Source organism: Suncus etruscus, chromosome 7, assembly GCF_024139225.1.
Source record: "Suncus etruscus isolate mSunEtr1 chromosome 7, mSunEtr1.pri.cur, whole genome shotgun sequence".
In the NCBI taxonomy this organism is placed as follows: Eukaryota; Metazoa; Chordata; class Mammalia; order Eulipotyphla; family Soricidae; genus Suncus; species Suncus etruscus.
Genome location: NC_064854.1, coordinates 97,329,581 through 97,347,237, shown reverse-complemented (window position 1 = coordinate 97,347,237; position 17,657 = coordinate 97,329,581). Strand labels below are relative to the sequence as shown.

Genomic DNA, 17,657 nt, shown 5'->3' with positions numbered 1-17,657 from the left:
GCGCTTTATACAGCATCATGATGCAGAATAAAAACAAGACATTTTAATGACAATAGAGAGGTTAGAAATAAGGATTACAACAATAATTATCAAATTATATATAATATTAAATCATAATTATAATAATATATTATTACTGCACTGGCAGGATGGAACCTGGCACTCACACAAGCAAGGCAAGTGACCTTCTGCTGGGCTATATAATAGTTCTGAGGATTGCCTGAATTCATCAGTGGACCAGGCACCTTTTTAAAAATAAAATGGATAAGGATAGGAAGCTGAGGGTTAGAATCTTTAGAAATTTCGAGTTCTGCTAAGAAAATGCTTCCTTAATAATAATAATAATTATTATTAATTATTATTAATGAATTATTCAGAGACAATACTATTCTTATTCAGAGACCAGAAAACCCATGATTAGAGTTCTGACTGTCTCACCCAGGTTGCAAAGAGGCTAACAAAGTGCACTCATTTGACAGGTGAAAAGAACCGGCTGGACTCCTAGTCAGAGAAAGAGATAAACTGGGGCGCAGTTGATCCCTGCTAGGCATCTCGGGGCCACAGCCCGCGGGTCTCACCTTCTGAAGCACCAGTGACCACCAGGGTAGTTCACGCAGCAGACGCGATGCTCGGTTGCTAGAGAAACCAAAGCGCCGCTCCGTTGCTAAGGGGAAGTCAAGAGGTGGACATCCTGGGTGAAAGTTGACGAATCACGTGATCGGGTAAGGTGGGGGCAACACTGACTCCACCAACCAGACGTAGGGAAAACAAATGCTTCTCCAATCAGCGTTTCCTATGGGAGGGACTCTTTCTATCTCCGCCTTCTTCTTAGAGGGATTGACTAGTTCCTCGTCCAATAAGAGTAAGGCCTAACTAGGCTTGACCAATCAAAACATAGAGGCTCCCGTTTGGAGGCGGGTCAGGGAGAATCCTGTGACCTCCTCACTCCTCCGCCCAATAGGACGCTGCGGGGTAGGCGGGACTTCTCTGAAGGCGGTGCCTGAACCAATCGTCGAGGGGCTCGGCAGGCGTCGCCCAATAGCAACAGGCAGTGGGCGGGGTCAAGGGCGGGGGCGCTCGGCGTTCCGGAGGGTGGGGTGGGGGCAAGTGTCAGTCAGTCTGGGGGGGCCCCGACTTCGGAGACCCGGGCTGCTGACAGACCAGGGGGCTCGGGACTGCTACCGTGCTGTCCTCCCTCCCAAGATGGAGTTCCTCCTGGGGAACCCGTTCAGTACCCCGGTGGGGCAGTGCCTCGGTAAGGCCGCGAGCAGGGCGGGCGGCGGGGTGGGCTGCTGAGGACCGCGGGCCTGGGCCGGGCTCGGATGCCGCTTCCCGGGTGGTGCTGGCCTCCTGGCGCCGAGGCCTGTGCCCGAGCGCTGCGGCCGCCCCGGGACGAGCGGGGCCTTGCAGCCCTGCCAGGCGGCGTCCTGCGGCCCAGTTTGGACCGAGAGATGCTCCGGGGCTCAGCCCCGTCTGTCTTCCAGAGGGGGTGCCATCCCTACTCCCTCGTCGTCGCCCGAGATGCCAAGATTGGCATGAGCCTTTTACCCAGCTCAAAGAGTTGTCGATGCCACCGCCACCAGCACTCAAGTTGTCCCAGCCTCTCTGCTCTCTCCATCCTCGGGTCTCCCCTTCTGGACCCGCACACTGCGACTAGGCCTGCTCCCCTAGAAGGCTCTTCTACACTTGCTAATCAGAGCTGCACCCCGGGCTGGCTGGAGGAGGAGCTGGGATGGGGGAGGGGTTCCTAGAGGGCATTTAATCTTAGCCAGAGGTGTTAGGTCTTACCCCTCCCTGCCCACTCCCACCCCAAGAAGAAGGGAGGCCCTGTTCTGGAGTTGATAAAAGTCTGGAAAGGGTGTGAGGTAGCCTTGATTTCATTTGGGGCTTTGCCACCCACTCTCCCCATGACCTTGTGCAAGTCACTGCCCTTTCTGGGTGGGTGTTTCCCAGGCTTGTCAGATGAGGCTTTGGAGGAGATCAAATTTGGTAGGGTAGGTCTCTTTCAAGCTTAAATGTTGATGATACTCTCTACAGTGACCGTTGTTGCTTCCCCACTGTATTACATGTGTGCACACAAATATAAAGAGTGGTAGGACCTGTTACTCTTTTCCCCCCTTAGTTTTGGTACCCCTCCTGGAAGTTCTCAGGACTTACTCCTGGCTCTGTGCCTGGGAGCACTTCTGGGAATCATATGGGGTTGCTAGGGATCGGATCTGGGTTCAGCTACCTGCTTTGCTATCTCTCCAACCCACCTGTTACTCTTTTATATTTAGGTCTTGGAGCCACACCCAGAGTGTTCAGGACTTACTCCTGGCTCTGCTTAGGGATCATGCCTGATGGGGTTCAGAGGAAAATATGTGGTGCCAGGCATTGAACCTGGTTAGAGGCATCAAACCCTGCTTGGCCATGTACAAGGCCAATGCCTTCTTTACCCACTGTACTATGTTTGGCCTCAGTACATGTTACTCTTACTGGTGTGCTCTAGGTTCCTGAATAGGACCCAGAGAGGCAATATCTGGTGTCGATGAAGGAACACCAGAGTGGCCAATATCTGGTATTTCCATATTCTGAAAAACAACTTTCTTTCACCAAAGGTAGAAACCTATAGCAAGTAATCATTTGAGAATGTTGATTGGCTTCTTTTTAAAACTGGTTGGTGGGAGGACTGGTGCAACATCTTTCATTGGGAAGTACCTTGGTTTCCTAATGGGCCAGACTGGTTTAGGCAATGATGATTTGTTTCCTGCTTACTCATCAGCTTTTGGGTGTGGGGGCGGTAAAATTCCTGAGGCCACTCTCTAGGCTAACTGGCCATTTGGGAGCCTTTCTTTAGGGTTTAGGGTTTTTGATAAGAGGTGATTAACATTGAGCTTTGGACAAATGCTTTTTCACCTTTATGATCTGCCTTACTACTCCAGACACTGCGTTCCCACTCTACCTCTACTTCATTTCTTTCCTCAGGTTCTCTCTCAGTGCAGCCATATTCCCAAAACTCAATTTCCAGTTGACTGTTGAATTCCAGCCAAAGAGTGAGGAGTCCCAGGAAATTGGGGTGGGGAAGCATTTTTTTTCTTTCTGTCTCCTTTATAATAGAAAACAATGCATCTTTGAAATGCCAAGATAGTTGAAGGTGGTTGTAGAAGTTAAATGGTATTTAAAGCCATGCAAATAGAAGAGATTCTTGAATATTTGATGAGTGGAAAGTATTTGTTTTTTTTTTTTGTTTTTTTTGTTTTTTTTTTTTTTTTGGTTTTTTGGGCCACACCCGGCGGTGCTCAGGGGTTACTCCTGGCTGTCTGCTCAGAAATAGCTCCTGGCAGGCACGGGGGACCATATGGGACACCGGGATTCGAACCAACCACCTTAGGTCCTGGATCGGCTGCTTGCAAGGCAAACACCGCTGTGCTATCTCTCCGGGCCCGGAAAGTATTTGTTATTCCTGTCAGGATGACATGATTTGAATTTTACTTTGTCCAATTTTTGGCTCTGTGACCCCCAGAAAAATTTTGTAACCCTTCTGAGCCTTAGTTTTGTGTGCATGAGAGAGAGATAAAGAGAAGAGAGAAGATATATGTATATCCACAGAATAGTGTGGTTTAAGTGAGACAAGTGAGTATAGTACCTGGAAGATAATAGAGGCCCTAGATATTATAGCTGTCACTGTTAACAGATTAAGTTAGAGTTGAATTTTATATCTGAAGAGAAAATGAGAGAGACAAGTGACTCATTTGAGATCTGTGAAGAAAATACTTTCCTAGACCCCTGTGCTCACTATCCTTTATATACTTCACCATAAAAAGAAAATGAACTGTTAATTTCATAGTTCAGGTCAGTTAAAAGTGAGTACAGAATGAGTTCTAATGTGACAAAGCATAAAAGTAATTTCCAAAATCTGACATGTAGTACAGTGGTTAAGAAGCTTGTCTTGCATGCAGTAGATCTAGGTTCAATCCCTGGCACCCTATATGATAACCTGAGCCAGTGATGGCTAACCTTTTTGAGCCCGAGTACCCAAACTGCCGCACAATGCCGGGTCTTCCTAATGGCCAGTTTGGCCCTGTTGCCAGGTGAGCTGCAAAGCAGACGCTGGCACACTCGCCCCCCAACGCGTATATCTTAATTGCGGACCTTCCCATGTGCCATCTGCAAGGTCTTCGCGTGCCACTGCTGGCATGCGTGCCATAGGTTCGCCATCGAGGCTGAGCACTGCCAGGAGTGATCTCTGAGCACAAAATCAGGAATAAGTTCTGAGCACTTCTGGGTGTGGTCCAAAAATAAATGAAAAGTAACTTTTATGTATTAATTTTTCTTTAAATGTTTGTGCCAGATGACTGGTAGGGAATAGGTAGGTACATAAACAAAACACAATGAAGCTAATGATTAAAAGCAGCAGAATTTGCTCACACAAAGTAGTTTTATAGCTGTCATTTGCTCTTTCAAACTACTCTTTGAAATCAAGTTGATTGTTCTTTCATTTTAGATAAAGAGGAAATTGAGTCTTAGAGGAGTGAAGACTGCCTACCTGGAGGGAGAGAGATAGAGTGAGAGAGAAAGAAAGACAGAGACAAAGACAAGAGACATAGAGAGAATTGGCTTGCATAACTCTGCAAGTGATTATGGTGTCAGCAGAGAGAACAGAGAAGCATGGATCAATGACCATACATAGTGACCAATGACACAAAGCTATAGTTCAGTTCATGGTCTAGTAATCTAGGTTGTAAGCACTGTTAGGAGTCCAGCAGAATTTTGGAGATCTGCAATGGAGGGACTAGTTTCTTTTAGCCTGTGCTGTGCATGATCCTAGGTGGGAATTCTCCAGGAAAAGAGGAGGGTACAGTGTGCTGGAAGATGTGTGAATGAAGTAGGGAAAGTGGTATGAGCACATTTGGGAGCATCAGTCTGTGTGTAACATAGATGCTTAGAACAAAGTGGCAAGTAGGGTTAAGATCCAGGATGAAACCCTGTTCTTCAGGGTAATATCAAAGGCAGTTTTTTTTTTTTTTTTTTTTTTTGGTTTTTGGGCCACACCCGGCAGTGCTCAGGGGTTACTCCTGGCTGTCTGCTCAGAAATAGCTCCTGGCAGGTACGGGGGACCATATGGGACACCGGGATTCGAACCAACCACCTTTGGTCATGGATCGGCTGCTTGCAAGGCAAACGCCGCTGTGCTATCTCTCCGGGCCCAAAGGCAGTATTCTTGAAGTGACTTCAGCCATTAGTCTCTACAGACCTAATTTCCCCCACTCGAAAATAGAAAATATATATCTTTCAGGGGCCGGAGCGATGGTGCAGTGGTAGGGCACTTGCCTTGCATGTGGCTGACCCAGGATGGACCTTGATTCGATCCCCCGGTGTCCCATATGGTCCCTCAAACCAGTAGCAATTTCTGAGCATATAGCCAGGAGTAACCCCTGAACATCACTGGGTGTGGGGCCCCCCCCAAAGAAAAAAAATCTTTCAATGGGCGCAGTGGTCCTCAAACTATGGCCCGCGGCCCACATATTGTATTTGTATCTGTTTTGTTTCTTCATTGCAAAATAAGATATATGCAGTGTGCATAAGACTTCATTCATAAGTTTTGTTTTTACTATAGTCAGACCCTCCAATGGTCTGAGAGACAGTGAACTGGCCCCCTGTTTAAAAAGTTTGAGGACCCCTGGTAGAGAGATAGTACAGTAGCTAAGTTGCTTGCCTTGCTGGTGTCTGACCTGGGCTCAATTCTTATCATCCCATATGGTCCCTTAACCCTCACCATGAGTGATTCCTGTTGCAGAGCCAGGAGTAAGCCCTACACCAAAGGGTGTAGCAAAAAAAAAAAAAAAAAAACAACAAAAAACAAAAACAAAAACAAAACAAAAAAACCCCCAAAAACAAAAAACAAAGCAGAAACAATAAAAGAATACCTCTCAACAGCTGCTTGGGTTATGAGCCAAAATAATTTCATCAGGCCAATTTAGTTGACAGTTTGATTACCTGCTGAGTGCCAGGCTCTGAAATACAAATATTACAAAGTTGCTCTCAGGGAGTCTACAGTAGAGGAGAAATGCTCAGCAGGTGTTCTGGAGTGCAAAGCATTAATATGATGGGTTAATAAATGATAAATTCTTATTTCTGGGTAAACTTTGTTACCTTATTTCTGGGCATTCTGTTTTTGTTTTTGTTTTTGGGCCATGCCCTGTGGCCCTCAGGGGTTATTCCTGGCTCTGTGCTCAGGAATCACTCCTGGCAGACTCAGGAGACCATATGGGATGCCAGGGATCAAACCCAGGTCTGTCTTAGGTCACCAGCATACTAGGCAAATGCCTTACTGTTGTGCTATCACTCCAGCCCTATTCCTGGGTATTCTATGTGGTTGCTTGCTCTGTGACTGAACACATAGTCTGCCCATCTGGAACTGGTGGCTGAGGTTACAGTCTGATTAGTTACTTGTGCATTTCTTACATCCACCCTGCCCCTCATTATGGAAGCTCTGTTATCATTTCATCTGGTGTGGTTCACAGTAAAAGAGTTGGAGTGTTTTGTTTTAGTTTTTGAACCACACCCAGTGGTACTCAGTGATCACTCCAGGCCATTAAACTGTCTTTCTGGCCCCATAGCAGTTTTTATTTGTTTTGTTTTGTTATTAGGCCACACCCTGTGTCAGTCCTCAGGGGTTATTCCTGTTACTCCTGGCTCTGTGCTCAGGAATTGCTCCTGGAGGCTTGGGGGACTATATTGGGATGGCAAGGTCAAACTGGGTTGGCTGCATGCAAGACAAATGCCCTACCCACTGTGTTATGGCTCCAGGCCCCACCCCTCAGTAATATTGTTTCTGCATTCCTACTGAGTAGCTGAGACTCTGAGAGGTTGAACTGTTTGTGCCATTCTTGAATCCTAAATTCATTCCTGATTCAATGAGTTAGGATCATCAGAATAATCAGGAAAACTTGTGAAAATGGGTTCAATGTGTGCTTTGGGAGATGTGAATTATGGCTAGTGTTCTTGATTTTTTTAAAAATAATTTTATTTGGGGCCGGAGAGATAGCATGGAGGTAAGGCGTTTGCCTTTCATGCAGAAGGTCATCAGTTCGAATCCTGGCGTCCCATATGGTCCCCCGTGCCTGCCAGGAGCAATTTCTGAGCATGGAGCCAGGAATAACCCCTGAGCACCGCCGGGTGTGACCCAAAAACCAAAAAAAAAAAAAAAAAATTTTATTTGGGGCCGGAGAGATAGCACAGCGGTGTTTGCCTTGCAAGCAGCTGATCCAGGACCTAAGATGGTTGGTTCAAATCCCGGTGTCCCATATGGTCCCCCTTGCCTGCCAGGAGCTATTTCTGAGCAGATGGCCAGGAGTAACCCTTGAGCACCGCTGAGTGTGGCCCAAAAACCAAACCCCCCCAAATACTTTTATTTAAACATCATGATTACACACATGATTGTAGTTGGGTTTCAGTCATTAAAAGAACACCCTCCTGGGCCCGGAGAGATAGCACAGCAGCGTTTGCCTTGCAAGCAGCCGATCCAGGACCAAAGGTGGTTGGTTCGAATCCCTGTGTCCCATATGGTCCCCCGTGCCTGCCAGGAGCTATTTCTGAGCAGACAGCCAGGAGTAACCTGAGCACCGCCGGGTGTGGCCCCAAAACCAAAAACCAAAAAAAAAAAAAAAAAAAAAAAGAACACCCTCCTTCACCAGTGCCACATTCCCATCACCAATGCTCCCATCTCCCTCCTCCCCCACCCCGCCTGTATTTGAGACAGGCTTTCTACTTCCTTCACTCATTGACATTGTTATGATAGTTCTCAGTATAGTTATTTCTCTTACTGCACTCACCACTCTTTGTGGTGAGGTTCATATCATGAGCCAGTCCTTCGGCCCTCATCTCTGGGAATAATTTCAATAATGTCTTTTATTTTTCTTTTTATATTTATTTTTTAATTTAATTTACAATTAATTTAAATTACAATTTAATTTAATTACAAGCATGATTGTAGTTGGGTTTCAGACATAAACAGAACACCCCCCTTCACTAGTGCAACATTCCCACCACCAATGCCACCCACCCTCCTCCCCAATCCCTACCTACCTGTATTGGAGACAGGCATTCTACTTCTCACATTCTTTTTTTGTTTTGTTTTGTTTTTGGGCCACACCCGGCGGTGCTCAGGGGTTACTCCTGGCTCTCTGCTCAGCAATAGCTCCAAGCAGGCACGGGGGACCATATGGGACACCGGGATTCAAACCAACCACCTTTGGTCCTGGATCGGCTGCTTGCAAGGCAAACACAGCTGTGCTATCTCTACGGGCCCACCACTTCTCACATTCTTTAACATTGTCATGCTAGTTGTTAGTGTAGTTATTTCCCTAACAGCATTCACCACTCGTTGTGGTGAGCTTCATATTGTGAATCAGTCCTTCTGGCCCTTCCAGCCCTGAACTCTATTGTCTTTGGACCTTATTACAATAATGTCTTTAGTTTTTCTTAAAACCCATAGATGAGTGAGACTGTTCTTTTTATTTTTTTTAATGTTTTGGTTTTGGGGCCACACCCGAAGACACTCAGGGGTTACTCCTGGCTATGCACTCAGAAATTGCTCCTGGCTTAGTGGACCATATGGTATGCCAGAGATCAAACCAAGGTCCATCCTGGATCAATTGCATGAAAGGCAAACGCCCTACTGCTACACTATCACTCTGGCCCCATGAGTGAGACTATTTTGTGTCTATCTCTCACCCTCTGACTTATTTCACTCAGCATAATAGATTCCATGTACATCCACGAATAGGAAAATTTTATGAACTTCATCTCTCCTGATGGCTGCATAATATTCTTGTGTATATGTACCACAGTTTATATAGCCATTCATCTGTTGAAGGGCATCTTGGTTGTTTCCAGAGTCTGGCTACTGTAAACAGTACTGCAATAAATATAGGTATGAGGAAGGGATTTTTGAATTGTATTTTTGTGTTCCTAGGGTATATCCCTCAGAGTGGTATAGCTAGATATATGGGAGTTCAATATCCAGCTTTTTGAGGAATCTCCATATTGTTTTCCATAAAGACTGGACTAGACTAGACAGCATTCCCACCAGCAGTGAATAAGAATTTCTTTCTCTGCATATCCCCCCCAGCACTGATTGTTCTTTTTTTTGGGGGGAGGGGTTTGGGTCACACCCGGCAGCGCTCAGGGTTACTCCTGGCTCCATGCTCAGAGATAGCTCCTGGCAGGCTCAGGGGACCATATGGGATGCTGGAATTTGAACCAATGACCTTCTTTTTTTCTTTTTTCTTTTTTTTTTTTGGTTTTTGGGCCACACCCGGTAACGCTCAGGGGTTACTCCTGGCTATGCGCTCAGAAGTTGCTCCTGGCTTGGGGGACCATATGGGACACCGGGGGATCGAACCGCTGTCCGTCCAAGGCTAGCGCAGGCAAGGCAGGCACCTTACCTTTAGCGCCACCGCCTGGCCCTGAACCAATGACCTTCTGCATGAAAGGCAAACACACCTTACCTCCATGCTATCTCTACGGCCCCACTGATTGTTCTTGTTCTTTGTGATGTGTGCAAGTCTCTGTGGTGTGAGATGGTACCTCATTATTGTTTTGATTTGCATCTCCCTGATAATTAGTCATGTGGAGCATTTTTTCATGTGTCTTTTGACCATTTGTATTTCTTCTTTGAGGAAGTGTCTGTTCATTTCTTCTCCCCATTTTTTGATGGGGTTATATGTTCTTTTTCTTGTTAAGTTCTGTCAGTACCTTGTATATTTTCGATATTAGCCCCTTGTCTGATGGGTATTGGGTAAATAGTTTCTCCCATACTGTGAGTGGCTTTTGTATCTTAGGCACTATTTTCTTTAAGGGGCAGAAGCTTCTCAACTTAATATAGTCCCATCTGTTTATCTCTGCTTCCACTTGTTTGGAGAGTGCTGTTTCCTCCTTGAAGATGCCTTTAGTTTCAATGCCATGGAGTGTTTTACCTACATGTTATTCTATATACCTTATGGTTTCAGGCCTTATATCAAGGTCTTTAATCCATGTGAATTTTATCTTTGTATGGTGTTAGATGGGGTCTGAGTTTGCTTTTTTGCAAGTAACTATCAAGGTGTGCCAACACCACTTGTTGAAGAGGCTTTTCTTCAACTAAAGACAAAAAATCCATTTGATTTCTAACATATCCTCAACTGATGCTACAGTTGCTCATCAAGATACTGCACTTTGAAAATTATTGTTCTTATTGAAGTTCTGATAATTTTATTTTTCTTCTCCTCCTCCTCCCCCCTCTTGTTCCTCCTCTTCTTCTTCCTCCTCTTCCTCTTCTTGTTCCTTTTCTTCCTCCTCCTTTAACTCCTCCTCCTCCTTATTTCTTCTTCTTTGGGCACAGAGTCAGTAGTAAGTTCTGAGAACCACCAGGTATGGCCCACAAACAAAATAAAACAAAACGAAATCATCATGAGCCAGATGTGGCCCAACACCTCCCTCTCAAAATCATCATAATGTTCTTTCTTAGAAACTCATTAAGATTCTTCTCATTTGATATGATAAAGGGCATAAATGAAATACTTGGGTATTTCAGTCCCTATTTCTCATGCCTTAGGAATGAAGTATTGCATAACCACTCTGCATATTTCTGTATGTCCTACTTTATTTTGTGGTATTTGGTTCTTACCCATTATACCATAGCTTATTCCTGGTTCTGTGCTCAGGGATTACTACTGGTGGGGGATTAGAGAACTATAAAGGGTGCCAGGGATTGAATCCTGGTCAGCAGCAGCAAGGCAAGGATCTTATCTGCTGTACTATCAATTCAACCCCTAATTTATCCTTTTCTGGTTGCTGTTTGAAGAGGATGAAAAGTGAGAAATACAGTGTCCAGAGGAGTAACAGTTCAGGATTGTTCTTAGCATGTAACTTCACTTGGAGTTTGTGGGCAAACTTAGTAGTCTGAAAAAGTAAAAATAATGTTTTGGGCATTTTTTGTTGTTGATCCAACTTGCTCTTGGTTATAGTAGAGGTCTTTTATTACCTGAGCAACAAGTGAGCACTGAGCCAGGAGTGGTACCTGAATATGGCCCCAAAACAAACAAAAAAGAAGGTCTTTTATATTTTTGAATCAATTATATTTTTTGTTTTGGGAATACACCCAGTTGTGCTCAGGGATTGCTCCTCCTGGCTTTGTGCCTAGGAACCACTTCTGATGGGCTTAGGGGATCATATGGGGGACCTGGTCAGCCATGTGCATCTACACACTGTACTATCCAGATCCAGGAAAAGGGATCTTAAAAAACAGTCTCAAAGTTGGTACCTATTTTAGTGCTTCTTCTTGCTCTAGAAATTCTCTTTCGATCTTCTCCATTTAGTCAAGATTATTCAGTACTTCCCTCTTCCTCGTTATCCTTCAAGATCACACTGTTTATGATTTTTAATCGCGTTTCTGAATTCATAGCATCTATTATTCATATAATTTATTTGACTTTTCCCTCACTGATAAAATAGATAAGAATATAGATAAGAGTACTAGAGTTAAGGCATTTGCCTGCTGGAAGCTGACCCATCAGTTCCCAGCACCATATATGATCCTCAAGCACGACCTGAACTAGAGTCAGGAGTAATCCCTGAGCACTGCAAACTATGTTTGACCTCCTAACCCCTGTCCTCACAAAGAACATTACTCTTCATGTTTTTATAATAATTAGAGAAAAGAGATAAAGTTTCCTATAGTGTCCTACACTCAATAGGCAAACATGTTGCTTTCTCTTCTTTTATATGATTCTGACTCCTAATTTACCTTGTATCTTGTCATTTATTTATTACCTTATCTTCTTAATACTACTGGAAGCTTCCCAGGACAAGTTCCATACTTTCTATTTCCTTGTAACCTTCACAACACTTGCCAGATAATGTGAAAGTTACTTACCCCATTTCTTATTTTCAGTCTTACTTTTTAAGCATCCTTCAAAACTAACAACTATCATTGATTCTTTACCATGTGCCAAGAACCCTGCTGTGCGTAACATTATCATTAAGATTCTTTTTCAGAATACTCCATTAAATTAGTAGTTTATCTTCATTTTGTAGGTCAAGAAATGGAATCTTAGAGAAACCTTCTCAAGAGTTAAGGATATTTCACACTTGGTAATGCACATACCTTTTATGTATAAGGATATGAGCTTGATCCATAGCTCTACATGTCTCCTTCCCACCCCTTAGCACCACCAGCTGTGGACCCCACAAAAAAGGAAGGTAGGGGGCTGGAGAGATAGCATGGAGATATGGTGTTTGCCTTGCATGCAGAAGGATGGTGGTTCGAATCCCGACATCCCATATGGTCCCCCAAGCCTGCCAAGAGCGATTTCTGAGCATAGAGCCAGGAGTAACCCCTGAGCGCTGCCAGGTATGACCCCCCCAAAAAAAAAACCATAAAAAAAAAGAAGGTAGGAAGGGATGTTGGAAGGAAGGAAAGGAGAGAGATAAAGATAGAAAAGAAGGAAAGAGAAAGAAAATAAAGACAGAGATAGAGTGTTTTTTAAGATTTTTTTTCTTTGGTTTTTTGGTCACACTTGGCAGTGCTTAGGAGCTACTCCTGGCTCTATGCTCAGAAATTGCTCCTGGCATGTTCAGGGGGACCTTATGGGATGCTGGGAATTGAATCACCATCTGTCCTGGGTTGTCCACATGCAAGGCAAACGCCCTACCGCTGTGCTATCTCTCTGGCACTTTTCAAGATTTATTGACTCATATAGTTTGAGTCAGTCTGGGTTTTCTAGCTCCAGAGATTTTATTCATATCAGAAATAAGAAAGTAAGTAGGAATTGTTTCCACTGCAGCAAGAAAGGATTTTAACTGAGAGCAAATGGGAATTTCATGAAGATAGTATAAATTCATCAGTGAATTCTAGTATAAATCCATCAATGAATTCTAGTTTAGGTCTCTTGTGCCTTCTCATTGTTCTCCTCTAACATTTGATTTTATTTATTGGCTGGGTGGTGGTGGTGGGTGGGTTGGTAAGTGGAGAAGATTGGGCTAAACCTCCCAGTACTCAAGGCTTACTCATGGCTCTGGCTGACGGATCACTACTGGCAGTGCTCAGGGGACCATAAGTAGTGCTGAAAATGAAACCCCATTAACTGCATGCAAGGCAAGTATTAGCTCTTTAGTTTGGCACCTTTGACTTTAGACTGGAGTCATTACTGACCTTACCTCTCTTTATAGTTATCCTTATGTGAGTTCTACTGACTGAATATTCAGTTTTCTGATGTGTAAATTGGAAGGGGTATATAAATAACAGGAACACTACCTCTGCTATATCTTAGTGTTAAGAGAATCAGATGAGAAACTATGTGAAGGCAAAATGTATTATGTTAAACTTCTCAGATCTTATTTAGATGATGTTACATGAATACTTTTATTTGTGTTTATTTTTACTTGGGAGGGAGAGGAAGGGACTTTCAAAAAGTGCTGAGGGGGCTTGAAGGCTGTGTGGCTAGGACTGTTCAGTGTTGAGATCTAGCAATGCAGTGTTGTTACGATCTTAATAGCCATACCCCAGGGCCTCAGGGACATGGTGGGGATCAAATGTGTGGTCTCAGGTATGCAAGGCTTTTTTTTTTTTTTTCAATTCTTTTGGATATGTAATAAGAAATGGAGTAATCAAGTTGTAATTTCATTTAATTTTTGTGAAGGTTTATTTTAACATGTATTCTCCTACCTTCTACTCTAGTGTTCTCCAGGAGTCACATACTTGGATGCATTGTCACGCACCTGGCCACAGAAATTCCATACTTAGTTGTGGTAACTTGCCTTGGTCCCACAGCTTAGTTGCAGTGCTAGCAAACAAACATGGTTGCAGTGCACTGGAGATTACATTCTTTTTTTTTTTTTTTTGAGATATGAGGAGCCCAAACAGCAGTGCTATGGTGATTGTGCCCACACATGATCCTTGATATCAAGGATCAGATTCATGGTCTCATGCCTTGCAAGGCAGGCACTTTTCTTTTTTTTTTTTTTTGGTTTTTGGGCCACACCCGGTAACGCTCAGGGGTTACTCCTGGCTATGCGCTCAGAAGTCGCTCCTGGCTTGGGGGACCATATGGGACGCCGGGGGATCGAACCGCGGTCCGTCTCCTAGGCTAGCGCAGGTAAGGCAGCACCTTACCTTTTAGCGCCACCGCCCGGCCCCAAGGCAGGCACTTTTCTACCACCAAGATATTGTTGGGCACCTCTGTTTAATTTATTGGAGAAAAAGCACTACGTCATTTTCTGGAGTGGCTATACCATTTGACATTTCCAAGAGTAGAGCATAGGATTCCTACATTTCTCTACATTCTTGCCAAAAAATGTTAACTGTAGTCATTCTAACAACACATTTTACTATGTCTTTGGCCTGTATTCCTTTTGTATTAGTGATGTTAAGCATGTTTCCTGTGTTTAATGGCTACTTAAAAATCTTTGGAGAAATATCTATTCAAGTCCTCTTGGCTCATTTTAAATTGAATTGTTTTTTGTTGTTACTAAATTTTAGGAATTCTTTCTAAACTTTGAATGTAGGTTGTTAGATACATTCTTTTTTTTTTTTGTTTTTTTTTTTTTGGTTTTTGGGTCACACCTGGTGGTGTTCAGGGGTTACTCCTGGCTGTCTGCTCAGAAATAGCTCCTGGCAGGCACGGGGGACCATATGGGACACCGGGATTTGAACCAACCTTTGGTCCTGGATAGGGTGCTTGCAAGGTGAACGCCGCTGTGCTCTCTCCGGGCCCTAGATACATTCTTTTTACATATTTTCTTCTGTTCTAAGTTGCCTTATATCCTGTTGCTTTGGTTCTAATGCTTTGAATGAAAATTTAGAAAAATTCTGTTTCTGACTTTATTTTATTTTTGGGTGGCTAAAATATTTGATATTAGATGTCTTGAATTCAGAACTGCCTTCACTCTTTTTAATTCCTTTAATTCTTCTTCTTTTTTTTTTTTTTTTTTTTTTGGTTTTTGGGTCACACCTGGCAGTGCTCAGGGGTTATTCCTGGCTCCAGGCTCAGAAATTGCTCCTGGCAGGCACAGGGGACCATATGGGGCGCTGGGATTCGAACCGATGACCTCCTGCATGAAAGGCAAATGCCTTACCTCCATGCTATCTCTCCGGCCCTCCTTTAATTCTTTAAGCCCTCTTTTAAAGCATTCATCCCCTGTAATTTCTCCTCATGTAAATAAAAGTAATAAAAGTTTTCCTGTCTTTCCAGAATTAATTCCCAAGAGTTTGATTGAAGGATATGGATTTTTTGTTGTTGTTGGGTCACACCTGGCGGTGCTCAGGGGTTACTCTTGGCTCAGAAATTACTCCTGGCAGGCTTGGGGGACCATATGGGATGTTGGGGATAGAACCTGGATAGGGTGCGTGCAAGGCAAACGCTGTATCCGTTATGCTATTGCTCGGGCCCCAGGAGATGCTGTCTTATAACCTCATTGAGGCTCTTCTTGGTAATAGAAGATCTATGTATTTTACTTTCACTTTGGATTTGTTTTAGGACTACAGTGTCAAATGGAGGAAGAGAAAAGATTTAAACAGATGCTAAGTTGTCAAACTGACCAACTTGCTTTTAAGAAATAACCAGCTGTTGTTTTAATCATTAATGAAGCACAGGCCTTATATTCTGGGAGACATGTCAAAAAATTCGTTTTGGGTTTTGGTTTAAAATTGAATATAATGGAGAGCGACTGCTTCTTTCATCTCATATACTTGCGATTCAAGTCTCTGAGATCTGGGGACAAGGACAGTCCTGTAATTGAAAGCTATTGAGGTTTCTTTCTTTTCTTTTGTGGCTTCCGAAAAAAGTCACATAGAGTTATGGCATGTCATTAGTCAAAATAGGAGATGAGGTCTGAAAAATGATACTCTCTGACTTTGAGGAGCAGAATCTGCAAGTTGCTACCAAAGACTAAGAATATTTCATGTTCTCTCTAGAAATTCTTTTGCTAGCAACTCAAAGAAACAGAATTCTAGCTGACTGGCTTTAGGAGCCTTTATTCTAACAGCCTCCACTTAACAGGTAGAGGAACTGAAGCCCAGAGAAGATACTGGGTATTTTTCATGCTGACAGCACTTATGATGCCATATAGATGTTTGTGTTTTTCTTTCAGACCAACTAGTTCTGACACCATTGGTGTTCCATACAGTTCATTCAGCTCAGACACTAACTCTGCGGGGTAGTTGCAGACTCTACAGCTTATGGTGTCAGTTCCACAAGACCGCCAATACCAAGTCCAGGTTTCTTTTGAACTTCTTCTTTTTTTTTTTTTTTTTTGTGGTTTTTGGGTCACACCCAGCAGTGCTCAGGGATTACTCCTGGCTCCATGCTCAGAAATCGCTCCTGGCAGGCATGGGGGACCATATGGGACACCGGGATTCAAATTGATGACCTTCTGCATGAAAGGCAAACGCCTTACCTCCATGCTATCTCTCTGGCCCCTCTTTTGAACTTCTGCCCAACAAGCTATAAATTAGAGATTACCTGACTCCTTCCTAATTTTAGTTGAGGCTCACATAATACAGAAAAAAAACACTTAGTTATGTTTGCTGATTTATTATAAACCAGGGGTCTCAAACTCAATTTACTTGGGGGCTGCAGGAGGCAAAGTCGGGGTGATCCTTGAGTGCAAAGTCAGTAGTAAGCCTTGAACATTGGGGGGTGTGACCCAAACAACTAAAACAAAACAAAACAAAAAAAGATTCCTCTAGGGCAGGGCCACAAAATGTTGTACGGGGCCTGGAGAGATAGCTTAGCAGTGTTTGCCTTGCAAGCAGCCAATCCAGGACCAAAGGTGGTTGGTTCGAATCCCGGTGTCCCATATGGTCCCCCGTGCCTGCCAGGAGCTATTTCTGAACAGACAGCCAGGAGTAACCCCTGAGCATCGCCGGGTGTGGCCCAAAAACCAAAAACAAAACAAAAAAAATGTTGTATGGAGGGTCGAGTTTGAGACCCCTATAAACAAAGATACAATTTAGGAGAGGGCAGTGGATGAGAAACATGGAGCAAAGATATATAGGGTTCATCTGCCTTTTGGGAGCATGTTACTCTACCAGTACCTTGAAATATTTACTGAATTAGAAGATCTCCAAACTCTGATATTCAAGGTTGTATTTTTGGTTTGTTTTTGGTTTTGGGGTCACACCAAGTAGTACTGAGGATTATTCCTGGGACCGTTGGAATGCTGGGGATCCAGCCAGAGTCAGCTGCATGCAAGGCAAGTACCTTACCTGCTGTATTACTGCTCTAGCCCTTGATATTCAGGGGTGCCAGGGATTGAACCCATGCACTGTGTGTAAGTCAAATATTTTACACACTATACTCTGGTCTCCGTGGATTGTTGTATTTTGTTTGTTTGTTTTTGTTTTTGGGCAACACCTGGTGACATTCAGGGGTTACTCCTAGCTATGGGCTGAGAAATTGCTCCTGGCTTGGGGGACCATATGAGACGCCGGAGACTCGAACTGTGTTCCATCCTAGGTCAGCCGTGTGCAAGGCAAGTGCCCTATCGCTGCACCACTGCTCTAGCCCCGTGGTTTCTGTGGGTTTTTATATGATTTCATCAGAGGTATGGTTGATCATGTAATTGGTTATTGCTAATTGACAAGGGAATCTCCATCTTCTTTCTACTCTATAGGGTCAGAAATGGGCATTGAAAGT

The 17,657-nt window shown here is 43.8% G+C and overlaps 1 protein-coding gene across 3 annotated transcripts in view; it reads left to right on the top strand.

Moving 5' to 3' along the window:
• Positions 1-1,126: 1,126 nt before the first annotated feature.
• The window catches only part of TOM1L2 (target of myb1 like 2 membrane trafficking protein), a 178,010-nt gene continuing 161,479 nt past the window's right edge, over positions 1,127-17,657 (top strand). For all 3 annotated transcript variants that reach the window (XM_049776875.1, XM_049776874.1, XM_049776873.1), the window contains exon 1: positions 1,127-1,255. In XM_049776875.1, coding sequence (XP_049632832.1) covers positions 1,204-1,255 — 52 coding nt within the window. In that variant the 5' untranslated portion in view covers positions 1,127-1,203. The remainder of the gene's footprint in view (positions 1,256-17,657) is intronic.